Genomic DNA, 27,804 nt, shown 5'->3' with positions numbered 1-27,804 from the left:
TGACCGACCAAATTTGGCTTTGGTAAATTCAAAGATTGCCAATGAGGTCAGAATTCGGACAAAACCAAATGTTTAGTGAATAATCCTGTGTGTTTGTCATTTTTAGTGAAGAGCCAATTGCTGGCTGTTACATCAACGGTTCAGCTAGTCCCATGTTGGATTGTTGCTAAAAGACCATTTTGCTTAGATTTTTTTGTTAAACAAAAACACCTTAGAAGTGAAGGGGTTAACCATGTCAAATTTTATTTTTATTTTTTATCAGCCCAGATTAAATCTAGCTTGTTAAAACCAGGGGGCTGCATTCACCTGAACATGTATAAATGGGATGCTGCTGCGGACAATTTATACAATACAGGATCCAGCGCACTCACATAAAAATGCAAGGATGAGGGCACTCACGTTTATCCTGTCTCTTTATAGAGAGAAAATTTCCAAATGGATTGCAGTGCCTTGGTGCACCACGCTGGAAGCGATATATAACCAGATATTTAAATAAGAAAGTTGGCACTTTCTTAGTTAATTGAAAAAAAAACATTGTTTTTTGTATTTGTGTAGTGTCAACGTTGACACTACACAAATAAAAAAAGATGCATTTTTTCAGACCTACGAGTGGCCACGTTCTTGTTTAAAAATCCATATATACAGTATCTCACAAGTACATCCCCTCACATTTTTGTAAATATTTTATTATATCTTTTCATGTGAAAACACTGAATAAATGACACTCTGCTACAATGTAAAGCAGTAAGTGTACAGCCTGTATAACACTGTAAATATTCTGTCTCCTCAAAATAACTCAACACACAGCCATTAATGTCTAAACCGTTGGCAACAAAAGTGAATACACCCCTAAGTGGAAATGTCCAAATTGGGCCCAACGTGTCAATATTTTGTGTGGCCACCATTATTTTCCAGCACTGCCTTAACCAGAGTTCACCAGAGCTTCACAGGTTGCCACTGGAGTCCTCTTCCACTCCTCCATGACGACATCACAGAGCTGGTGGATGTTAGAGACCTTACACTCCCCCACCTTGAGGATGCCCCACAGATGCTCAATAGGGTTTAGGTCTGGAGACATGCTTGGCCAGTCCATCAGCTTTACCTTCACATTTTTGTTCTACCTTTCTTGTAGGATGAATGGTGCCCTTATTGTTCCTTTTCCACTTACGTATTACGTATTATAACTCCATTCTAATCAGATAGATTAAACCAAAGATAATTATTCTGCCTTGAAATCACAGCCAAATAATGTTTTGGAATATGTTGTAAACTTAAAATGATCTTAAAAAACCTTGAATGATGCCATAAAATACACATTGTTATCAGGGATAATTACTATGCTGATCTCCTTGAGCTTTAACTCTTTCAGCGTTATTCGCTAAAGAAAAAACTGCTGGGAATTTAAAGTGAATTCAGAATGACTTAGAAAACATAAATCACACTATAGGGCTATTTACAAAAAAAAAAAGGGGGGGGGGGAGGGAGGGAGGATTTCTCCAGATGGACAAAATGAAAATAACAATAACAAAGTAATCAGTAAGGTACATTCCGATTACTCTGGTTTCCAAGTACGACTAAATTCCGAATGCAATGGCATTCTCAGATTTTCTAATGACAAATACGGGCAGGGGGAAATATTAGGATGTCACCCCATTTATTTTAATTTAATAGCCTCACCCACTGGCCATGGGTGGGCACATGGGTGGCAATTATCTGCCCATCCAACAATATTTATTTTAAAGTGATGCCCATTATTTAACAGGCTCTATCACCATGGCATGGGACTTTTCTAGTGAGTGGGCCCCGTCACAAGACTTAAACAGTTAGCTGATATGCAGCAGATGTGGGGCGTTGGGACTTATAATAATATGGAGATCTTCTGACTCCAATAGAGTTTATTCATTGCAGCCAATTCGATGCCTGAATTGCAAAATCTGGACATTGATAAACAGAGTAAACTATTTTGCAATCTGAATGGCCTTGTATGCAGTGAGATGGTTTTGCCCCTTTCGGTGCGAGGCCGTTCAGACTTTAAAGAACAATCCATTTTTAGACACGAAAACAGCACCGGTAAAAACATTACGTAAAAACATTACGATTACGGTAAATACAAACGTCTAACTTCCTGCCTTGAACATCACCATTGCCTTCAATACTCATGTAAAGCAGTTAGATTCACATTTTATACTACTTGTGTAAGGTGTGCTAAGAACTTTATTTCAACTTTAAAGAGGTCACCTAGATAACAATCAGGGGTAGGATTGTAAAAATAGATTTGTATCTAACTTGATGTGTGCACAGAATAAGAACACTATAAAGGAGCCAATTCAAAGCAATACCAGGATAATAGCATGTGATAAGACAAGTCAGTGTCATTGATGTACAGATAAATATGTCTTCAAGGATTCTGGGATTATTTCAAGGTTTAGAACTATAATAAACCTACAGCAGCCCTGTTATATTGCCAATTCAATATAGACCTGTCACCTAGATACAAAGGAGTATACTCGCTTAGCAGTGATTTGTGTAAACAATCACATTACAACATTAAAGCGGCACTGTCATGTAGAAATGTGCATGAGCAAAAAATTTGGTTCGGTTCGGCACTTCCGAAATTCGGGACTTCGGCAATTCCCTACCCTAACCCTGCCCATAACCATACTAGGTTTAGGGTTGGTGTTAGGTTAGGGGTAGGGTTAGTGGTAGGGTTGGGGTTAGGTTAGGGGCGGGCTGACCACTGGGGCACATGGGGCCCAAGACATCCAGGGGCCCAGCCGCACAGCCATGCTCCAGCTGGAGAGATCCGAGATCTCTCCAACTGGAACAGCAAGATAAAAAAAAATAAAAAATCTCTGCACATCAACCCCCCTTCATCCTCAAATGAGACCTGGCACCTTCACCTGCTCTCCCTCTCTCTGCCAAGTCTTCTTCTTCCTGTCCCCGCAGCGCTCTGTGTGATGGAGAGAGGCGGGGCTAGGAAGTGACATCACTTCCTGTACTCTCCTCTCACACAGAGCCCTGTCACAGCCAGTGAGGGGAAGGAGCAGCAGCCTGGGAGAGACCAGAGGGAGCAAAGAGAGAGGTAGGAAATAAAAAGGTGAAGATTGGGAGTCACTCTGTCACTAGTCACCCCCCCTTACTGTCACCCTCCTCCCTCACTCTGTCACTAGTCACCCCCTCCCTCCCTAGTCACCCTCCTCCCTCACTCTGTCACTAGTCACCCCCTCCCTCCCTCTGTCACTAGTCACCCCCTCCCTCCCTCTGTCACTAGTCACCCCTTCCCTCCCTCTGTCACTAGTCACCCCCTCCCTCCCTCTGTCACTAGTCACCCCTTCCCTCCTCCCTCACTCTGTCACTAGTCACCCCCCTCACTGTCACCCTCCTCCCTCACTCTGTCACTAGTCACCCCCTCCCTCCCTAGTCACCCTCCTCCCTCACTCTGTCACTAGTCACCCCCTCCCTCCCTAGTCACCCTCCTCCCTCACTCTGTCACTAGTCACCCCCTCCCTCCTCCCTCACTCTGTCACTAGTCACCCCCCTCACTGTCACCCTCCTCCCTCACTCTGTCACTAGTCACCCCCTCCCTCCCTAGTCACCCTCCTCCCTCACTCTGTCACTAGTCACCCCCTCCCTCCCTAGTCACCCTCCTCCCTCCCTCTGTCACTAGTCACCCCCCTCACTGTCACCCTCCTCCCTCACTCTGTCACTAGTCACCCCCTCCCTCCCTAGTCACCCTCCTCCCTCACTCTGTCACTAGTCACCCCCTCCCTCCCTCTGTCACTAGTCACCCCCTCCCTCCCTAGTCACCCTCCTCCCTCACTCTGTCACTAGTCACCCCCTCCCTCCCTAGTCACCCTCCTCCCTCACTCTGTCACTAGTCACCCCCTCCCTCCCTCTGTCACTAGTCACCCCCTCCCTCCCTCTGTCACTAGTCACCCCCTCCCTCCCTCCCTCTGTCACTAGTCATCCCCTCCCTCCCTCACTCTGTCACTAGTCATCCCCTCCCTCACTCTGCCGCCACTCACCCCCTCCCTCCCTCACTCTGCCACCAGGTACCCCACACTCTGCCACCTGTCACCACCTCCCATACTCTTCCACCTGTCACCCCCTCCCTCACACACTGTCACCTGTAACCCCCTTGGACAAGTAGATATTTTTCAATATTCCACACTAGTGATGTACCGAACTGTTCGCTGGCGAATAGTTCCCGGCGAACATAGCGTGTTCGCGTTCGCCACGGCGGGCGAACACATGCGCGGTTCGATCCGCCCCCTATTCGTCATCATTGACTAAACTTTGACCCTGTGCCTCACAGTCAGCAGACACATTCCAATCAGCAGCAGACCCTCCCTTCCAGACCCTCCCACCTCCTGTACAGCATCCATTTTAGATTCATTCTGAAGCTGCATTCTTAGATAGAGGAGGGAAAGTGTAGCTGCTGCTCATTTGATAGGGAAATGTATAGCTAGGCTAGTGTATTCAGTGTCCACTACAGTCCTGAAGGACTCATCTGATTTCTGCTGTAAGGACAGCACCCCAAAAAGCCCTTTTTAGGGCTAGAACATCAGTCTGCTTTTTTTTTTTATGTAATCTAATTGCAGTTGCCTGCCTGCCTGCCAGCTTCTGTGTCAGGCTCACAGTGAATACTGTGCCCACTTGACCAGTGCCACCACCAGTGGCGTACACACAACCCATGGGGCCCCGGTGCGAAAACTGATCCGTGGCCCCCCCACCCTCCCCCGCGCGCTTACTCTGCGCGGGCTGGGGCCGCAACACATGGCATAAACACATACACTTAAAGGACCACTACAGACACCCAGATCAAATCAGCTCAATGAAGTGGTCTGGGTGCCAGGTCTCTCTAGTTTTAACCCTGCAGCTGAAAACATAGCAGTTTCAGAGAAACTGCTATGTTTCACTGAGGGTTAATCCAGCCTCTAGTGGCTGTCTCATTGACAGCCGCTAGAGGATTTTCTGCGATTCTCACTGTGAAAATCACAGTGAGAAGACGCTGAACGTCCATAGGAAAGCATTGAGTAACGCTTTCCTATGGGCGGTTTGAATGCGCGCGTGGCTCTTGCCACGCATGTGCATTCGGAGCTGAGAGGCGGATCGGGACGGAGAGATCCCCAGCGCCAAGGGAGTCCGGCGCTGGAGAAAGGTAAGTGCTTTAGACACACACACACTCTCATGAACAGACGCACACATTTACTGACAGACACACACTCAGTGACAGACGCACACAAACATACTCAGTAACAGACACACACACACTCTAACACACTCACTAACACACACTCTAACACACACACTCACTAACACAATCACTAACACTAACACACTCACTAACACACACACTAACACACTCACTAACACAATCACTAACACAATCACTAACACACTCACTAACACACACACTAACACTCACTAACACAATCACTAACACAATCACTAACACAATCACTAACACTAACACAATCACTAACACAATCACTAACACTAACACACTCTCACTAACACACTCTCACTAACACACTCTCACTAACACACTCACACTAACACACTAACACACTCACACTAACACTAACACACTAACTAACACACTAACTAACACACTCACTAACACACACTCACTAACACACACACACTAACACACTCACTAACACACTCTCACTAACACACTCTCACTAACACACTCTCACTAACACACTCTCACTAACACACTCTCACTAACAAACTCACACTAACACACACACACTAACACACTCACTAACACACTAACACTCTCACTAACACACTAACACTAACACTCACTAACACACTCACTAACACACTCACTAACACTCTCACTAACACTCACACTAACACACACACTAACACACTAACACTCTCACTAACACACACACACTCTCACTAACACACTCTCACTAACACACTCTCACTAACACTCACACACTCACTAACACACACTCACTAACACACTCACTAACACACACTCACTAACACACTAACACACTCACTAACACACACACACTAACACACTCACTAACACTAACACTCTCACTAACACACTCTCACTAACACACTAACACTAACACTCACTAACACACTCACTAACACTCTCACTAACACTCTCACTAACACTCACACTAACACACTAACACTCTCACTAACACACTCACTAACACACTCACTAACACACTAACACTCTCACTAACACACTCACTAACACACTCACTAACACACTCACTAACACACTCTCACTAACACACTCTCACTAACACTCTCACTAACACTAACACACTCACTAACACACACTCACTAACACACTCACTAACACACTCACTAACACTCTCACTAACACTCTCACTAACACTCTCACTAACACTCACACTAACACACACACTAACACACTAACACTCTCACTAACACACTCACTAACACACACTCACTAACACACACTCACTAACACACTAACACACTCACTAACACACACACACTAACACACTCACTAACACACTCTCACTAACACTCTCACTAACACACTCTCACTAACACACTCTCACTAACACACTCTCACTAACACTCACACTAACACTAACACACTCACTAACACACTCACTAACACACTAACACACTCACTAACACACTAACACTAACACACTCTCACTAACACAGCCGCGTACATACCGGGGTCGCGGCTGCGACCGGGCCCGGCCCACCAGGGGGCCCGGCCGCCCTGCGACCCAGGTATGTACCCACAGGGCCAGCCTCTTCTGCTGGGGGGCCCAGGAGCTGGCCACCTCAGGGCCCCCCGAGGCTGGCCCTGCTATCACCCGGCTGGCTGGCGGGCGCGCGAGGGAGCACTGTCCCCTGGGTGCTCCCTTTTCAGCTCCCTCGTGCGCCGCGTACTGTTACCGGAGCCGGAAGATGACGTCATCTTCCGGCTCCGGTTTCAGTGCGGTGCGCGAGGGAGCTGAAGAGGGAGCACCCAGGGGACAGTGCTCCCTCGCGCGCCCGCCAGCCAGCCGGGTGACAGCAGGGCCAGCCTCGGGGGGCCCTGAGGTGGCCAGCTCCTGGGCCCCCCAGCAGAAGAGGCTGGCCCTGTGGGTACATACCTGGGTCGCAGGGCGGCCGGGCCCCCTGGTGGGCCGGGCCCGGTCGCAGCCGCGACCCCGGTATGTACGCCACTGGCCACCACTCATATCTGGTGTCACAATAGCTTGCATTTAAAAACAAAATTTTTTTTTCACTGTAATAGATTCATTAGCAGTTAGTTGTCTGCAAGCGTCTATGTGTCAGGCCAACAGCGTGTACTCTGCCAGTGCACAGTGCCACTCATATCTGGTGGCACAATAGCGTGCATTTAAAAACCCAAAAACTTTTTTTTCACTGTAATAGATTGAATAGCAGTTAGTTGTCTGCAAGCGTCTGTGTGTCAGGCCAACAGCGTGTACTCTGCCAGTGCACAGTGCCACTCATATCTGGTGGCACAATAGCGTGCATTTAAAAACCCCAAAAGTATTTTTTCACTGTAATAGATTGAATAGCAGTTAGTTGTCTGCAAGCGTCTGTGTGTCAGGCCAACAGCGTGTACTCTGCCAGTGCACAGTGCCACTCATATCTGGTGGCACAATAGCGTGCATTTAAAAACCCCAAAACTTTTTTTTCACTGTAGGTGAACTACTACTGCAGGTAGTTGTCTGCAAGCGTCTGTGTGTCAGGCCAACAGCGTGTACTCTGCCAACCTCTGCCAGTGCACATTGCCACTCATATCTGGTGGCACAATAGCGTGCATTTAAAAGCAAAAAACTTTTTTCACTGTTATAGATTGAATAGCAGTTAGTTGTCTTCAAGTGGGTGTGTCAGGCCTACAACGTGTACTCTGACAACCTCTGCAAGTGCACATTGCCACTCATATCTGGTGTCACAATAGCGTGCATTTAAAAGCAAAAAACTTTTTTTACTGTTATAGATTGAATAGCAGTTAGTTGTCTTCAAGCGGGTGTGTCAGGCCTACAGCGTGTACTCTGCCAACCTCTGCCACTGCACAGTGCCACTCATATCTGGTCTCACAGTAGCTTGCACGCATAGTACCACTAATCAAAAAAAAAATGACAGGCAGAGGCAGGCCACCCCGCAGGGGCCATCGTGGTCGTGGTGCTGTGATTCCCTTTGGCCCTAGAATAATGCCCAGTTTTCAGAGGTCACGTACCCTGAACTTGAAAAGTTCTGAGGACATAGTTGACTGGCTAACACAGGACACCCAATCTTCTACAGCTTCCGCTCGGAACCTTGACGCACCATCCTCCTCCAGCTTAGCTTCAGGCTTAGCTTCAGGCAAGATACCACTCACCCGCCTGCCGCCACCACCAACACTAGCACCACAGCCACTTCACTTGGTATGTCAGAGGAGTTATTTACACATCCGTTTGAAGAAATGAGTGATGCGCAACCATTATTGCCAGAGGATGTAGATAACAGGGATATGTCTCAGGCAGGCAGCATTACACACATGGACGTACGGTGTGATGATGATGATGTTGTACCCGCTGCTGCTTCCTTTGCTGAGTTGTCAGATACAAGTGAAGCGGTTGATGATGACAATGCGTCCATGGATGTCACGTGGGTGCCCGCTCGGCAAGAAGAAGAACAGGGCGAAAGTTCAGATGGGGAGACATAGAGGAGGAGGAGACGAGTTGGAAGCAGGGGGAGGTCGTCGCAAGGAGCTAGTGGCACAGTCAGACAGCATGCATCGGCACCCGGGGTCAGCCCGACAGCACGCCAATCAACGCATGCTGTGTCCACCACCAGAATGCCGTCATTGCAGAGCTCAGCAGTGTGGAGTTTTTTTTGTGTGTCTGCCTCTGACAACAGCGATGCCATTTGCAACCTGTGCCAAAAGAAACTGAGTCGTGGGAAGTCCAACACCCACCTAGGTACAACTGGTTTGCGTAGGCACATGAGCGCACATCACAAACGCCTATGGGATCAACACATGAGTACAAGCAGCACACAAACTCAAAGCCGCCATCCTCCTCCTGGTCCAGCATCTTCAGCCACGTCAACCACTGCTGTCCTCCTTGCCCCCTCTCAATTATCCGCCACTCCGTCTCTCGCCTTGAGCAGTTCCCGCTCATCTGCCCACAGTCAGGTGTCTGTCAAGGACATGTTTGAGCGTAAGAAGCCAATGTCAGAAAGTCACCCCCTTGCCCAGCGTCTGACAGCTGGCTTGTCTGAACTATTAGCCCGCCAGCTTTTACCATATAAGCTGGTGGAGTCTGAGGCGTTCAAAAAATTTGTAGCTATTGGGACACCGCAGTGGAAGGTACCCGGACGAAATTTATTTTCATAAAAGGCAATCATAAAAGGCAATCCCCAACCTGTACTCGTGCAAAAGGAAGTAATGGCATGTCTGGCACATAGTGTTGGGGCAAGGGTCCATCTGACCACTGATACCTGGTCTGCAAAGCATGGGCAGGGCAGGTATATCACCTACACTGCGCATTGGGTAAACCTGCTGATGGCTGCCAAGCACCTATCCAGCATTTCTGGAAACTAGCTAAGAGAAAGGGTGGCTGTGTGTCTGTGATACATTTAACTTTCTATCACCTTATTGACACTTTTTATGACAGCATCACCACGGTCTCCATACTGTCTGCCTATACCCATCTATTTAGAGGGAATTTCCTTGCCCCTGGCAATATTATATAATAGGTAATAGTATTACCATTATTACACAATTAGCCACTATAGGGGAATGAGTATAGTATCCCTTTGTTATTTATAAATGATACAATAAAGACTTTTGTCCATTACTCAATTTACTTTAACAAAGGGTACTAACCACGGCATTAGGAAGCATTACTCTGCTTTCCCTTTCTCCCTCTATTATACACCTATGCTCACTAGGATTTGTAGGTATCACTTTATTATAGTTGTCTAACCTTTTCCTATGCCAGTTTTAGATCTCCTTCTTGGGAGATTTTCTTCTTTTTTCAGTTTATTAGCATACCTGGGTACAGGCCCTCGGTGGGGCTGGCACCACCACCTGACCACATTTCCTCGTTTCTTCCACTCATACCGCTTTTTCCATCTTTGAAGGGGTTTGGCGAAACAAGGAAATAGTCCTCTACTTGTAACAGGGATTAAACTGATAAGAATAGTACTACTTAACACACCTTATAATAACGCACAGAGAGGCAACGCAGAGAGAGGAGTCTGAAGAAGAGGAGTCAGAGGAGGAAGGTGGCTTTGAGGAGGTGGAAGACCAAACACAGCAGCCGTCCCAGGGGCTTGTTGTCACCTTTCGGGGACCCTTGGTGTTGTACGTGGCTGGGTGGTGGAAGAGACCTTCAATGACATCAGTGAGGACAAGGAACGGGACATGGCTAGCTTGGTATCCAACCTTGTGCAAATGGGGAGTTTGCGGTTGTGCAAATAGACTGTTTGCGGTTGTTTGCGGTGCGTTAAACAGGGAGTTTGGTCTGTCACTGTGAAGCGGGTCGTAACCCTTACACTACCTGATCGATACAACATCATACAGTAGGTCCCCCCCCTCATTATTTTTTTGGCCCCCACCCACCGCGCCGGGGTTGGGGGCCGGGCGGGAGGACAGTAGGTCCCCCCCCCTTATCCTTATTTACTGAATATTCCCCTGTATAACAATGTTTGGCATTTAGTGAATATTCCCTATTCTGCTCTGTGTCAGTGTGTGTATCAGGGTCTCTGAGGACAGGTGTCAATCCATATCTGCCAAGTGACCCTATGTAGGAGGAACAGTCCCTATTCTGCTCTGTGTCAGTGTGTATCAGGGTCTCTGAGGACAGGTGTCAATACATATCTGCCAAGTGACCCTGTCATGCCTTAATTATGGTATCCTCTTACTTCCTGGTTCCACGGAGCTTAGCCACACCTCTTTATGACACGGTCTCCCTATTTAATCTGACCGCACCAGCTGATCGACGCTGGATTATTGAACTACGTTCTGTACTCACGAACCGGCTGCAACATCGTTGTGAAAGCCCTCTGTTACCGGACCGGACTGAAAGACTTCAAGTTCCCTTCACCTTTCCTCATCCACGACTAAAGCTGAACTCTCACCATTCAGGATAAACCGCCTCTGAGGAGATCTCGGGAACCAGTGTTCTATGTGCCGGAAGCTAAGTAAAACCTCTGTGATAAGCGTTGCATCTCAAAGCTGTTATTTCCTGTCTCCAAAGTCCTTCGTTAAAACAAAACCGTTACAGCTAACTTCAACTCATACTTTGTCTCAGTTAGCTGCATCTGTCTTACTTTAGTTAAAGTCTATGGAACAGCTATTGTAACTTCTTATCACCTAATTAATTAATACTACTAAAGGACTCTTTCTGATTCAGTCATCGTTTACTACTTAAAGCTACAGTGCTTATAATTGTGGACTTCAGTTATCGTTACCACTTAAAGCTACAGTGCATATAATTGTGGACTTCAGTTATCGTTTACTACTTAAAGCTACAGTGTCTATAATTGTGGACTTCAGTTATCGTTTATTACTTAAAGCTACAGTACCTGTAAATTGGAATTAAAGTCAATACCTTTTACTTTTTATAATAAATATTCAAACTATACGAAATCTGCAGTTGTGTTCCTTCATAACAAATGTTTAGACGTGACAGAATAATCCAGCCATTGTAATGGATCCAGCAGATTTCGATTCTACTATAACTTTGCTGAATCAAAGAGTTTTTTTTTTTAATAAATCTTTATTGTGTAAAGATGTCAGAGGAACATGGATCATGCTGTTGCAACAACAGTATCAGACATAAGTTTCATACGAGTTAATCAACTTTACATCTGAACAATAAATTTGTAGGTAAAGAATAATTCCATCATGCAAATGTGAGATATAGCTTAGGGGGATCTACTAGGAGTTCCAAGCTTGACGAGTGAAATGGGCCGGATATCCACAACATTTAGCCTGCCACTGCCCACCAAAGACAAGCTATAGCGTTAGAGTTCGTGAGAGTGGCCTTAACCTAGGTCTCTCAAATCTCAACCAGACCGCCCTATCTGGGGCAGTGGATATCATTACCCCTAGCCAGTCAGCAGAACGTAGGAGTTTCCCTCCCGTCTAAGGTCAGTAGCTAGATTCGGTTCTTATGGCTATGACCTCTCCAGAGGCTTTTCTGTCTTGGGTCTGTCAGTGCTCTAATGTATTGGTTCATGGATCATGGACGCGATCAGGCGCTATGTGAGATTTAGGTTCGGTGATGTGTCGTTCCACTGTATCTTAGTCCCCCCAGCCTTAAGCTCTGTGCGAATCATTGATGCATGTGTTATGTAGGTTATCATCTCCTTCACATCTAATGCGTAATTGTGTCGTAAGAAGTAAGAAAGCCACGGTGGAGAAGGCTATGTCATCTTTACTATGTTGCAGGTGGACCAGACTATAAGCTCTATTGCATGTGCTTGGGGTATTAGGTGTGGGGGGGGAAGAGGTGGGAAAAAGAGGGGGGGTGTGGTAAGGGGGGGAAGGGGGGAGGGGGGGGGGGAAGAGAGGTGGAGGGACCGTGGTCGGCCATGGTGGTTATGTAGGTTACTGTATATGGTGTAATGGTCAGTTTGTAACTTGAGATTTAGGGATTATGCGTTGGAGATGGGTAGTAGTGGCTCAATGCCTCGTGTGTCATAGGTAAGGAATCGGTAGTGTGTGGTAGCTTGTGGTGGTCTACAACCGTCCCCTCTGCTCCCGGACTCCCCCAAACCGGCACCCCACCGGCCTGACATACAAAGTTGCTGCGGGAAGATGGTCAAGGCGAGAAGGCAGGATAGGGGGGGGGGGGGGTAAAGTTGATCACGATCCATCACGTGGTGCCCGTCCCCGCAGACGCTCCCTCCACTGCTCCGGTATTACCATCGTTTCGCCGGTATCGTGAGATATATTGGAACCATGGGAACCACATCTCTGCATGTTTAGTTCCTCGGTCCATCAGGGAGGCATGCGCCGCCTCAGCTGCCTGTATATCTTCGACTCGTTGTATCCACTCCTCCTTAGTGGGTATCTCGGTTGTTTTCCAGTGTACCGGTATCGAAGCTTTAGCCGCGTTCAGAAGGTGCCGGAGTATCGATTTCTTATATACCGGGATAGGTTGCGTCGAAATATGGAGTAGCGCTAGTCCTGCACTCCAGTCTGTGATGTCCCCCAGGATGGACGTTATCTCGTCTCTTATCATTATCCAATATATGGTGATGTCTCGGCATGACCACCAGATGTGGGCCATAGTGCCCCTGTCCGTATTGCAACGCCAGCAGGTGGGAGAGGTGGATGGAAAGATCTGGTGTAGCCTTGTCGGTGTTCTGTACCATGATGAGATCAACTTATAATTTACCTCTTGATAATGCGAGCTCATAGAGCTCTTTTGTTGCCAGATAAGTGCTTTATCCCATTGAGGGGTTGAGAAGGTCATTCCCAGTTGTTCCTCCCATTGTCGCTGGAATGTACCGGTGGCGGGTATGTCGGCCGTTATAAGGTTCTGGTAGAGTACCGATATCGCATGTTCCAGGAGGTCGCCTCCGTAGCAAAGATTCTCGAACCAGGATAAGTTCCGGAATAGGCGATCCTTGTGGGGCATGGTGTTGAAGTAGTGTGTCAGTTGTATGTATCTCAAGACGGCGATGGGGGTCCTAGATTCACCTTCCAGCAGCGAGTCCAGAGTGCGAAGTGTCCCAGGCCCTAGCACTCTGTATATTGGTATATATGTCCCAGTGGTTGCGATAGGCCAAGCGCCGGGTGGGAGCCCTCCCCCCACCGATATGTTGTGTGTCAGGGGGGGTCATCGGGCTAGGAGTGGGAGAGATGTGGGACTGGCCTCTCATGGTCCTCCAACCCTGGATCGTCTGCAGGACCGTCCCGTCCTCTCGGTGTTGCGAGACAGAACTCCCATCGCCTCCCCAGATTTTAGCCTCGATTGTAGGGCCTATAAGGCCTCTGTCCAGCTCTACCCATTGCTTCCAAGTTGTGCTCGCGTGCCAGTCCAGAATACGCTGCAGTACTGTGGCTTGGTAGTACTTCTTGAAGTCCGGTAGTGCCAATCCCCCTCTATGTCTGGGTCGAGTAAGTATGTCATATCGCAGCCTGGATCTTTCGCCTCGCCACACATATCGGATAACTGCCGATTTCAGGGGAGAGAAGAAGGTTGTCGGTAGTGCAACTGGGATGGTCTGCATGAGGTAGAGAAGTCTCGGGAGTATGTTCATTTTCAGAACTGCAATACGACCATGCCAGGAGATGTGCGGATACGACCATTTGGTCAGGTCAGCGACTATCTTTTGGGACATGGGTTGAAAGTTGAACCTGTATATGTCCGACGGGTCAGTGGGTATCCAGATGCCGAGGTACTTCATTCTATCATGACACCATCGGAACGGGAAGTGTGGTTTCAGTGAATCGTATTCTGAAGAGGGTAGCGTGAGATTCAAGGCTTCGCATTTCGCAAGATTAAGCTTGAACCCTGATAGTTTCCCATATTTATCAATTTCAGAGAGGAGGCAAGGCAGGGTGGTTCTGGGGTTGCGGATAAAGAATAGCAGATCATCCGCATATGCAGCTACCTTATGACACTTCTCCTTCCATTCGTACCCCTGAATGTCGGGGTTCAAGCGGATCGACTGGAGTAGCGGTTCCAGCGTTATTGCGAACAGCAGGGGTGATAACGGGCACCCCTGACGGGTGCCGTTATTGATTGCGAAGTCGGTTGTCGTGGCTCCGTTAACCCTGATCGTGGCCCTAGGCCTGCTATACAGCGCTGCTATCCAAGTGAGTAGCCTTTGTCCGCATCCCATCTGTCGAAGAGTCTCTATCATATAGGTCCAGTTAACGCGGTCGAACGCTTTTTCCGCGTCCGTCGACAACAGCATTAGGGGAGTTTTCGTTCGCCTTACGTGGTGTTGAATGGAGAAGAGTCGGAGAGTGCTATCTCTAGCTTCCCTACCCGGGATAAAGCCAGTTTGGTCCACGTGTATCAAATTTGGGAGGAGTTGTTTCAATCTAGTAGCCAGAACTTTGGTGATTAGCTTAGCGTCCACATTGAGCAGTGAGATCGGGCGGTAGCTGGCGCAGGACAGCGGGCCTTTCCCTGGTTTTAATAGTACCGTGATGGTGGCTGCCAGTGATTCCATTCCAAAGTTTCCCCCTTCCCCAGCTTCATTAATCGCTTTGGTCAGCCATGGAAGTAGGGTATTGGAGAACTTTTTATAATACCCGACCGAAAAGCCATCCGGTCCTGGGGCCTTGCCGGTTTTAGAAGATTTAAGAGCTGCCGCGAGTTCTTCAGTGCTAATCGGGGAGTCTAGTATCGAGGCCTCGTCTCGGTCAATCGTGTTCGCGATGGTGCAACGTAAGTATTCCTGGGTCCGCTCAGATTGTCGTGTCGGAGACTCCCTGTCCAGTGGTGATGGCAGGTTGTACAGGTTTTGGTAGTACATCCTGAATTCCTCCGCGATTTTTTGTGGGAGGGGTGACACTTCTCCCGTTGCGAGCCGTATCTTGTGTATCTGTCCGGGAGGCGAAGGGCCCTTGAGGATTCTCGCCAGGTATTTGCCCCCTTTATTCGCGTGAGCGTAGTAGAAGCTTTTTGAACGCCGTAACGTTCTGAGGTGCCTTTTCAGGATAAGATCTCTAAGGTTTCTTCTTTTTTCCATCAATTCGCCATATACTGCGTTAAGATGGGTCCTTTTGTGTTGGCGTTCTAGGTGCGCTATAGATTGGTAAAGGTCGGTCATTTCCCGCATCGCTTCTCGTCTCTTGATCGTGGCAATGCGTATGAGTATTCCTCGGATGACACTTTTATGGGCTTCCCAGATAGTGATGGGGGACATCCCGGGGGTATCATTGTCTCTGAAAAATTGTTCCAGCTCTTCAGTGATTTGTGTTCTGGTTCCTGGGTCTGACAGGAGAGTTTCGTTAAGTCGCCATGTCCACCTGGACGGTCGGAATAGTGGGGACTCTAACTCCATTATGACTGAGCTATGGTCTGACCACGCAGCCGGCTCGATGTCGGCTTTACGTAGCCTAGATAAGCCTTCTTGCGTAACAAATAAAAAGTCGATGCGGGAATATCTGTCATGTAAGGCTGAATAATATGTATAGTCCTTGGACGTGGGATTCAGGGCTCTCCAACAGTCGACCAGCCTCATGGAGCTCAGAGAGTCTCGGATGCTTTTAATATGGCGTTGTGGCAGGCAGCTATGTCCAGATGAGGAGTCTAGTGTCGGGTCTAAAGGAGCGTTAAAATCGCCTCCTACCAAAAGGATCCCTTCCGTAAAATCTTCCAGTTTGTGCAAGACATCACGTAAAAAGGGTGCCTGTTTCCTGTTGGGGGCGTATATCGTCGCTAATGTGTACACTTTGTCGGTTATAACGCCCTTTAAGAAGAGGTATCGCCCTTGCGGGTCAGTTTCTCGCTCCAGTTCTCTAAATGACAGCTCGGCCGCCACGACAATCGCTACTCCAGCCCTGTGGGCCGATGGGTGGTTGCAGAGGTAGGCATCAGGGTAATGCCTACTGTGTAATCTGGGCGCTGAGCCTTCCCTGAAGTGGGTTTCCTGGAGCATGGCAATCGAAATGTGTTGTTTCTTCAGTGCTCTTAGTAAATGCGACCTGCGTTCCGGGGCATTTAAGCCTCTGCAATTTTGCGTGAGGACCCTCAGGGGTGTGCAGCGGTACGCCATGGCCCAATCACGATCTATGCGGTTCGAGCGCCAGTCAGGTCTAGAGCCCACGGTATAGGTCCGCGTCAAGAAGATGGAGAAGGGAGAGGGAGGTAGGGAAGAGATGGGTTGGCCCGTGAGGCACCAGGGGCGTGGGGGAATCCACAGGAGCTCGATGCGGCCGCTAACAGAGTCTATCAGTGGGTGTAACAAGTAGGGTTGGAAGGGTTCCAACCTCCAACAGTAATCGTTTGCATTGTTCAAGTGCGTCCTGAATCAGGGGAAATTAATGGCGACCAGGTCCCTTGGGGGGGAGGGTTGGTGGAGGGGGAGGAACTAGTGCTGCAACCAGCGCCGATAGGCACCAGACCTGGGACCTGCCCAAAGGTTGGAAAAGCCTACAGCCTGGCTGTGAAGCCTGGGCACTAGTGAAAGTGTGGGTAGCGTGATGTAAGGTCCGCACCAGATGTAGTGGTAGAGGAGATAACAAGGAGTGTTAGAGATGTAGGGAATTTAAGGTCACCCGTCTCATCCCTCCTATCAAAACTGAGTGGTGAGCTTACTTATGCGTCAAGTGTAAATGGTCACGTGTGTCGTACAGAGATTATATGCAGTATCTTATAAACTTTAAACATTACAATTGTGTTTCAAAACCAGACATATCAACTCTTTACATATAATACTAAATGCAAGATAGAAAACATAGAATGCTAAGTAACAATCAATGAATATTCTAGACTGAAGACTACCCATGTGTCCTGAATCGGGTCCCCTTAGGCTATGCGTTATCCAGTGAGTGTCAGTGTCACTGTACCCCGTGTCCCCGAGCCCCTCTTAGCTGCATCAAATTTGTGTAGTGTGTACGGCTCTTACTCCCCAGGCATAAGGCCATCCCCCCCTCCATAAGAGTGTGGTGTCGTGTGGACCTCGAGGTCAGGGCACCGTTTCCCCCTATGAATGCCTGAGAGCTGTCATACACGTTAAGGACATGACGTGGATAATGTGCGCGTGGAATTTCCCATATTTATATGTAAGTATCAATCATCGGGGTGGCACATATAGGACTGATGGGGTATATGTCCTGCCGAATACTGATAAGGCTCATTTACATACATCTAACCTTCAGTGCAGCGTAAGGCAATCACGACTTGAGTGTTATCTCGGAGACCTCTATTCTATTACCTAATAACAATGTAGCGATGAGGGGTTTAGATAGCATATAAATGAAAAACACTATGGAGATATGCGTCAGGCAATACAAAGTACACAAAATTAATATTGGGAATGCATATTCACGTGTTCTGCCGTGTTGTAGGCTAGACTGAAGCGAAGTCCAATGACTCATATCGGCAGGCAGTTCGGAGACAGGCCCCAAAACCCCAAAAACCCCATCCCAATATCCCCCACCCCAAATATGGTTCCAGGGCCCTGGTAGCGACTGAGTCAGGAGGGCGGGGAGGGCAATGAAGGGGTAGCGGTTCCGTACCAAGCATAGTGCCACGAGTCCATAAACCCGGAGGGATCCCCGTTTAGAAAAAATATCCCCAAAGTACCTGAGGTTGTCGGCTGTAGACAGTCCAGCCCCATCGCCGGGTGTGCGGAGCGCAGGCATCGGTCTTCCCATAACAGGACATTGAGGTACCATTACGGCTGGTGGGAACTGTAATGTCGTTGAGATGACAACGTGCGAGAAGCAGGCCAGGGTAAGCGAAGATATCTAGAGTGGTTGTGGTAGCCTTCATCGGGTAGAGTTCGTATCCTTATTCTTCAGGAGAGGTTGGGTTCCTGCGTCGCCTGGCGAGCTCACGTGGCGGAGATCTTGCGTCCCTGCGTCTGCTCCCTCTTTGTGGTCTTGGAGGCAAATTTGAAGGGCCCAGTATCCAATTCGGTATTGGCAGCGGGGGGAGGCCGAGTTCCTCCAGGAAGCCCGGTACGTCTTCAGGCCCCCTAAGAGACACCCAGCGGTTACCTTGTCGTGCCATGAGGGCGAATGGGAACCCCCATTTATACGTAATGTGGTGGTCCCTGAGGGTATTAGTGACCGGGCGTAGTGCGCGGCGCGCTTCCAGGGTTAGCGGAGATAAGTCATTAAACAACGATACCTGTGCCCCCCTGTAGGGCCAAGCCGGTCTGTCTCGTGCCTTTTGCACGATGGAGTGTAGGCAGCAGAGAATGTCCCTCGGGCCTTCTTCCACAGTACGCGGTCTTAGTGTTCTGTGGGCTCTTTCGAATTCAATCACTTGAGGTGTGGGTGTCTGGAGTATAGATTGGAATAACTCCGTCAGCACCCCCACCACATTTTCGGTACCCTCTGGTTCCGGCACGCCTCGGACTCTGATATTACATCTTCTGCCCCTGTTATCTACATCTTCAAGGTGCCTCCTCATGGCCAGGAGCATCCCCCCCTGGCGCGCCACAGCCGTGTCAGTAGTTTGTAGGCGCGCTGTGTAGGCCGCAGCAGACTCCTCCACGGCGGCAATGCGGCCTGTGTGTGAGGTCACCTCTGCGCGGAGCCCCGCTAATTCTGTCCTTACCGCCTCTTGTATGGATGTAGCAAGGGTCCGCAGGTCGGTTTTAGTCACCATCGCAGTTGTTAGGTGCTGCAGCCTCTCCTCAATCCTCTCGAAGGGAGCAGTGCCAGAGTCAGAGTTCGCCACGGGCGGCGCCGCCATCTTGGGGCTGCTTGGCTCTCCGCTCGTGGTAGGATGCGGTTGCAGGAAACTATCCAGGGGTCTCTGAGTCTGTTTCCCCGGGGTCTGAGAGTTGTCTGGCCGCTTCGTGCGACCCATTTAGCTTTTGTAAGCGCTTGTTATGAGCTATTAGGAGGGATGTTGGGACGGAGCTCCTCACTCACGCGTCCATCTTGGTCGGCACCTAAACCACGCCCCTCCGAATCAAAGAGTTGATACACTAGCCCAAGGTGTGCAAGACCTGCAAGTTACTAACGAAAGAATTCTCACTTATGTCAGAGATCTACAAACTCATACTCCTCATACTGTTCTGCACTCGGCTAGTGATCCTGCTGTATGTAACCCTGAAAAGTTCTATGGTGATCGTTCCAAATATAAGGAGTTTTTTTATTCCTGCAAATTATTGATTGCTTTAAAACCTAGATCTTATCCCACAGAAAGATCTAAGGTTTATTCAGTTATCTCATTTCTGAGAGGTGAACCTATGTCCTGGGCCCATTCCTTTTTGGACAATGATGACCCCATCTTAGATTCACTGGAGGAATTCCTTAAAGCCATGTCTCTTCTCTATGAAGATCCATACAAACAAAATACTGCTGAATTAACAATTAGAACCTTGCTACAAAACCATAGACCCGTTGAAGATTATATTGCTGAATTTAAAAGATGGGCAGCAGAAACGCAATGGAATGACATCGCATTGCGCAACCAGTTTCGAATCGGCTTATCTGAAGCTGTTAAAGATGAACTATCCAGAATAGAACTCCCTACTACTTTGAATGCTCTGATTCATTTATCGATCAGCATTGACAGAAGGCTTAGAGAAAGAAAGACCGAAAAGGCTCTCTCAACTTCAACTGGGAAAAAATCATTTCATCCTCCAAAGCCTCCTGACAACCCATCCGAACCAATCGAACCTATGGAAATAGGGATAATAAGAAGTCCCCTCACTCCTGAAGAGAAAAATCGAAGACGTACATTAAACCTCTGCATGTATTGTGCCTCTCAAGTTCATTTAGTCTCTGATTGTCCTTCATTGAAACGGATAAAAGGCAGTAGGCAGTCTCATGCCTCTTCCATCCTAAGTGCACTTCCCTCTACAGCAAATACTCAAATGTCCCCTATCGTTCTTGTATTACAGTGGGACAATAAAAGAATTATGACTGAAGCTATCATCGATTCTGGTGCAAATGGAGTATTCATCGACTCAGCCTTTGTAACCAAGAATAAAATTCCTTGTGTTCGTAAAAGAACTTCTGTACCTGTTAAAGTGATTGACGGGTCCCTCATTTCATCGGGACCAATACTTCATGAATCCATCCCTCTAAAAGTAACCATCAATCATACTCATACTGAAAGTCTTATATTTGATGTTGTCTCATCACCATTTTTTCCTATTATATTAGGGATCAACTGGTTAAGGAACCACAACCCTCAAATCTCATGGTTTCCCTTCTCTCTTGCCTTTAATTCCGATTATTGCAAGAAAACATGCTTGCAACGTATTCCAATTCTTCAGTCTACTAAAGAACCAGCTAAAACCTCATGTTGTTCTGACACCGAACTGGAGTTTCCTCCTCCTACAGTCATTGGAATCTTATCTTCTCTTATTGACGACATTAAAGATCTCAGTGAAGATGCTCTTGAACTTCCTAAATCAATGAAATTATCCAAGAAAAACGGTCTCTACTATTTTAAAGACCGGATTTATGTACCTCCCTCTTTCAGAATTAAAGTACTCAAATTTATTCATGATTCTCCTCTGGCAGGTCATCCAGGTATAAAAAAGACCCTTGAATTGTCTAAAAGATACTATTGGTGGCCTCGTCAAGACCAAACTATTGAATCTTATGTCAAATCTTGTTCTGTATGCCAAAGATCCAATCATATGTCCTCTTTATTCAAGAAATTGCATGAGAATCTAGAATTGGCCTCCTCCAATCAAAAGAAGTTTTTTGATACAAAAAGACAACCTTCACCCTCTTATGAAATCGGTGATCTTGTCTGGCTTTCCTCAAAGAACATCTCTACAAACCGTCCATCAAAGAAGTTAAGTTCTCTTTTTCTTTGTCCTTTTCCAATAATATCGGTTATCAACCGTAATGTTGTTAAATTGAAACTTCCACCAACTTTAAAGCTACATCCTGTTTTTCATGTGTCCTTGTTGAAGCCTCATCATCCTGACCCTTTCCAAAGAAATGTCACTACTTCTCCTGATCCCATATTGGTCCAGGGTGAAGAAGAATACGAAATTCAAAGTATACTGGATTCAAGGATCCATCGTGGCTCTTTACAATACCTCATCAGATGGAAAGGATATGGAATTGATGAAGATACATGGGAAAACTCCTCTGTCGTTCATGCTGACAAATTGATTTCCAAATTTCACAAGCGTTACCCTTCTAAGCCAAGTCAATAGCACCCAGAGGTTGCTCATTAAGGAGGGGATACTGTCATGCCTTAATTATGGTATCCTCTTACTTCCTGGTTCCACGGAGCTTAGCCACACCTCTTTATGACACGGTCTCCCTATTTAATCTGGCCGCACCAGCTGATCGACGCTGGATTATTGAACTACGTTCCGTACTCACGAACCGGCTGCAACATCGTTGTGAAAGCCCTCTGTTACCGGACCGGACTGGAAGACTTCAAGTTCCCTTCACCTTTCCTCATCCACGACTAAAGCTGAACTCTCACCATTCAGGATAAACCGCCTCTGAGGAGATCTCGGGAACCAGTGTTCTATGTGCCGGAAGCTAAGTAAAACCTCTGTGATAAGCGTTGCATCTCAAAGCTGTTATTTCCTGTCTCCAAAGTCCTTTGTTAAAACAAAACCGTTACAGCTAACTTCAACTCATACTTTGTCTCAGTTAGCTGCATCTGTCTTACTTTAGTTAAAGTCTATGGAACAGCTATTGTAACTTCTTATCACCTAATTAATTAATACTACTAAAGGACTCTTTCTGATTCAGTCATCGTTTACTACTTAAAGCTACAGTGCATATAATTGTGGACTTCAGTTATCGTTACCACTTAAAGCTACAGTGCATATAATTGTGGACTTCAGTTATCGTTTACTACTTAAAGCTACAGTGCCTATAATTGTGGACTTCAGTTATCGTTTATTACTTAAAGCTACAGTACCTGTAAATTGGAATTAAAGTCAATACCTTTTACTTTTTATAATAAATATTCAAACTATACGAAATCTGCAGTTGTGTTCCTTCATAACAAATGTTTAGACGTGACAGACCCTATGTAGGGGGAACAGTCCCTATTCTGCTCTGTGTCAGTGTGTATCAGGGTCTCTGAGGACAGGTGTCAATCCATATCTGCCAAGTGACCCTATGTAGGGGAAACAGTCCCTATCCTGCTCTGTGTCAGTGTGTATCAGGGTCCCTGAGGACAGGTGTCAATCCATATCTGCCAAGTGACCCTATGTAGGGGGAACAGTCCCTATTCTGCTCTGTGTCAGTGTGTATCAGGGATCATTAGGATAGGTGTCAATCCATATCTTCCAAGTGACCCTATGTAGGGGGAACAGTCCCTATTCTGCTCTGTGTCAGTGTGTATCAGGGTCTCTGAGGACAGGTGTCAATCCATATCTGCCAAGTGACCCTTTGTAGGGGGAACAGTCCCTATTCTGCTCACGGCAAATACATCACTGGGTGGCTATAGTGTCTCTTTAAATTAGGTTTTGTGTGGTGCTATATCATGTATTAATACACAGTCTTTTTTTAGTTGCAGGAAGAGTGCAGCAACGATGATGAGAACTTTGTGTTTTTGACAAATATGGCCACAAACCATGTTCAGCTTCTTGTTGAATTTACAAAGAAGTTACCAGGTAAGCTTAATTTCACTTCAAGAAAAAGATCCTAAATGAATGCTCCAAGCATCAAAATCACTATGGTGTGTTGAAGTGGTTATGGTGCCAGGAAATCCCTGACTTCCCCCATTGTAACTAGAACAGTTTGACAACATACCATGGGTTCTCCTGCTTATTTTCTTCCATTAGCACCCAGCGGACCTCAGGTAAGAAGTCAAATAGTTCTACAATGGTTTGATTTCTAACATTATGGGGGTGGAGGGGGAGGCAGAGACCTCTGTCACCATGAGCACTACAGCATCTCTAGCGGTTATGGTGATTGGATTGCTATTTGAACAATTCAATGTTGTAATGTAGTCTTCGATAATGGTGTAGGAACATGTTTATTTTCTTAACTTACCTCACTGCCGCTAAAGGCCAGAATTTCAGAATGTTAAATGTGATGTCTTCTACTCTGTTCAGGTTTTCAAACATTAGATCATGAAGATCAGATTGCTCTTCTTAAAGGGTCTGCAGTTGAAGCAATGTTTCTTAGATCCGCTGAGCTTTTTAACAAAAAGTTGCTTGATAAACATACAGCAAGACTAGAAGAGAGAATTCGAAACAGTGGTAAGATGTTTATGTCTCTATTTGCCTTCATAAGTCATCGTTATTCTCTCATTTTTATTTCTAGGTCAAAAAAGCTGATTTGAAAAGATTCTATAGGTCAGGTCGTTTTTCTGCTTCCTTTTTGTTGCATGTCCCTTGCCATCCTTCTCAAAGGTTTAGAGTCACCCTCAGTAGGTCCACTATGATACACTCGAAAAATCATCTGAAGAAAACATGTAAGAGTAAAATTAGGAACAGAAATGTAAAAAATTTTTTTTACTTACATTGAAAGTGTCTTGAAAAGTTCATCCAAAAGAATAATAGTTGCCAAGGCAACAAATGCATAATTTATCATAACATTACATTAGATTTAATTGCTTTAGGGGTTGTTAATATCTTACTTACCTCCTCTACATTTCAGGTGTGGAACACAGGAACAACAAACACACTACAATAGTATGTATAGAATAAAACGTTAAAACAAACTTAACTTAGTGGCAGCTTCCCAATGGCAACTTATCCACATAGATGCCTGGTTTAACACATGTATACAAAGGGTAGAGGGGAAATCGCTGTCTATACCTATAAAAAAGAAATTAACAATACATAGTGAAGATCGTTATGAGCATGTATCAAGACACGCTAACAGGTACACTCACAAGATGTCAGGAGTTTTGCGCATTCAGAACATCACCCCTGGTAGCAGAGGGGGAATATGCAACACTGGGACTGCTGGATGTTATCGGTCCACAGATCCGGAAACCACAGAAGAGCAGGAACAGGTAGTATGATTTAGAAAATTTATTTGGTAAAATAAGGCACTGGTCCAACGCGTTTCGTTCGGTTAGAACTTCATCAGGGACCTCTTAGTAAAAAATATAAATAATCTTCATACAAAACAAATTCCCGCTATACCCTCCCTCTTCCCACAGTCTCACTTTATAGGAGAACCCTTCTTCCTATTGGTGGTGTAGTGGGTGTGTTCCGGATCAATCCTGCCGTGCATCAGCTGTTCGTTCTTGAATTTCCTGCTTTCAGGTACTGTCAACGTCGCCCGGAAGTGATGTAAGCGCTTCACCCGGCACTTCCGTGCGTTCCAGCATACCCGGAAGTGATGTCGACGTTTCACCCAGCGCTTGCGTGCGTTCCAACAGTATCCTTGCGTCTAGGGGGTATCGGTTTCCGTAAATACATATAGTCTGTCTTGCGCATGCGTGGTAAACGGATCTCAATACTTATGGAAATTCTCAAAAACGTAAAACCAGTAGTATGCATCACTAAAAACAAAACATAGCGTCAGTAAAAAGACATAAATAGGTCAGTACAAGAGACCTTATACGGGATCCCATAAAATGGAATCATCAAACCTCAGATGTCATTTATTCATCGGTACTCTTCACTTTTAAATCAATTCATAATTAATATCATACAACAATTCATATATACAAAATATAAAAAACTCCATATTCTCCAATAGTCAACAATATCTGTGTTATCAAAATATATATACAATATCAGAGGAAGCAAACTAAATCTATGTCTACATTTAAACCTTTCGGTTCCAATGTTTGTAGACGGTGAATCCAATAAGTCTCTTTTTGACATAATTTCTTGAGCCTGTCACCCCCTCTCCAATGGGGGGGAACATACTCAATACCCCTACATATGATTTTTTTAAAATCAAACAGGGGACATGATTGACAATGTATTGGGACTGAGTGAGTAGTGAGACCCTTTTTTATATTGTTAAGATGTTCCATAATTCTCACTTTTAATAATCTTTTAGTACGTCCCACATATTGCTTACCGCACAGGCACTGTAGTAAATAAACCACAAAGTCCGTGCGGCAGCCGACATATGATTTAATAGAGAAAGATTCTCCCGTCACATTACTATGAAAAATACTTGAATCTAATAAAGAAGCTGTCCTACACGCCACACAGCTCCTACAGCTCCTAAAGCCTTTAATAGTGACCCCAGGGGTCGTTTGTTCAATGGGTTTAATGTAGCTTGGTGCTAACATGTTCTTAAGGTTCTTATTTTTTCTAAAGATCATAGTGGGGTTCTTAGGTAGTACTTGTCCCATCACAGGGTCACATTGTAAAATCGACCAATGTTTACGAAATATCTTTGTGATCTCATTGTGATGGGTATTAAATCTTGTTTTAAAAGAAAACTCAAACTTATTTACAGTGTTGTTATTTGATTTCCTGGTATCCAAAAGTAAATCAGCTCTTTCACCTATGTCCACAAGTCTCATCTCCTTCTCTATACTATTCTTATTATAACCCCGTTGAATCAATTTATGTTTGATATGATCTGCTTGAGTCTTGAATTCCTGGGGTTTGGAGCAGTTACGTTTCACCCTTGTGAATTGGCTTTTGGCTATCCCTTTCAACCACGGCTTGTAATGGCAACTAGTTTGATGTACATAACTATTGCCATCTGTAGGCTTGAAAAAACATCTTGTATGTATTTTATCCTCCTCATTAAATAGAACTACATCCAAGAAATTGATCGATTTTTTCTCCCATATCGGAGTAAATTTCAGATTCAAATTGTTAGTATTCAAATAAACGGCAAAATTGTCAAAGGAGATCTTGTCTCCATTCCAAATGACAATTATGTCATCAATATATCTCCACCAGAGCACCAGGGATGCCACCCAGCCATGTCCCTCCCATACGAAATGGTCCTCCCACTTACGCATGAAAGTGTTATAGCTGGGGGCAAACCTGGTGCCCATGGCCGTGCCCCTGGTCTGCAGATAGAACGAGCCTTCAAAGAAAAAATAGTTTTGTTCGAGAATAAACTGGACTCCCCAAATTATAAACTCCTTCAAATTATTGGAGATAGTCATATCCTGATCCATATAATACCAAATGGTTTCAATACCTTGGTTATGGTTAATAACTGTATATAAGGACGTAACGTCCAATGTTGCCCAACTGTATTCCTCTCGCCATTCGATATTGTCTAGTTCTTGCAAGAGAGATTTTGTGTCTTTCACATATGATAAAGCTGCCTGGGCATATTTCTGAAGGTAAGAATCAATGAAGGCTGAAAGGTTAGCTGTTATGGAGTTAATCCCACTTATTATTGGGCGACCCGGGGGAAAAAATACATTTTTATGAATTTTGGGCAAAAAATAAAAAATTGGGATGGTTGGGGTCTTTTCTAAAAGAAACTCTAGATTTTTTGGAGTAATCACCTCGTCAGCTACTGCTTTTGCTAGTCTGACTCTCAAGATCTCATTAAATGATTTAGTTGGATCACTTGTCAATTTCCTATATGTAACCTTGTCACTCAGAATGTTGGAGGATTCTTGTAGATAGTAACCCCTACTCATAATAACAATTGCCCCCCCTTTATCCGCCTCTTTAAATACAATGTCTTTTCTTTTCATTATTATTTTGAGGCAAGATCTTTCTTTATGTGTTAAGTTATCCCTTTTCTTTTTCTTATTTATGGTTCTTAATTCTCTTTCTACCATTGTTTCAAAAGTTTCTAGATAAGACCCTTTATTGAATACTGGGTAGAAATGGGACCTTCTTTTAAAGCGGTCATGTTTCATTGGCCTATCATCACACACGAAGGAGAGCATGACTCGGAGAGAGAGAGTGAGTGTGTGTTTCAGTTTATAAGAACCTTTTGTGTATATCTGTGCATGTCTGTCATTGTGTGTATCTGTGCATGTGTGTCAGTGTTTGAGGATCTTTGTGTGTGTATCTGTGCATGTGTGTCAATCTGTGTGTGTGCAAGTATGTATGTGTCTGTGTACATCTCTTTGTGGCAGTGTTTATGTGTGGGACAATTTGTACATGTGTGTCTGTGAATATGCTGCTGTAAGCAAACCCCTGCATTCACACACCAAAACTATGCACAAACACACAACTGCATTCAAATGCCAACACTACATACAAACTCACCCTAGCATCAAACATTACCACTACCCACAAACACACCACTGCATTCAAAATCTAACACCACCCACAAATCTGCATGCAAAC

At 45.9% G+C, this 27,804-nt stretch overlaps 1 protein-coding gene across 4 annotated transcripts in view; it reads left to right on the top strand.

Moving 5' to 3' along the window:
* The window catches only part of NR1H4 (nuclear receptor subfamily 1 group H member 4), a 123,080-nt gene that overhangs the window by 83,475 nt on the left and 11,801 nt on the right, over positions 1–27,804 (top strand). For all 4 annotated transcript variants that reach the window (XM_063447230.1, XM_063447231.1, XM_063447233.1 and 1 more), the window contains 2 exons: positions 23,121–23,223; positions 23,668–23,814. In XM_063447230.1, coding sequence (XP_063303300.1) covers positions 23,121–23,223; positions 23,668–23,814 — 250 coding nt within the window. The remainder of the gene's footprint in view (positions 1–23,120; positions 23,224–23,667; positions 23,815–27,804) is intronic.

The sequence above is a fragment of the Pelobates fuscus genome, chromosome 3 (assembly GCF_036172605.1).
Source record: "Pelobates fuscus isolate aPelFus1 chromosome 3, aPelFus1.pri, whole genome shotgun sequence".
NCBI classification, from domain to species: Eukaryota; Metazoa; Chordata; class Amphibia; order Anura; family Pelobatidae; genus Pelobates; species Pelobates fuscus.
Note: the sequence above shows the minus strand (reverse complement) of the source record. Positions and strands in the feature narration are given on the sequence as shown.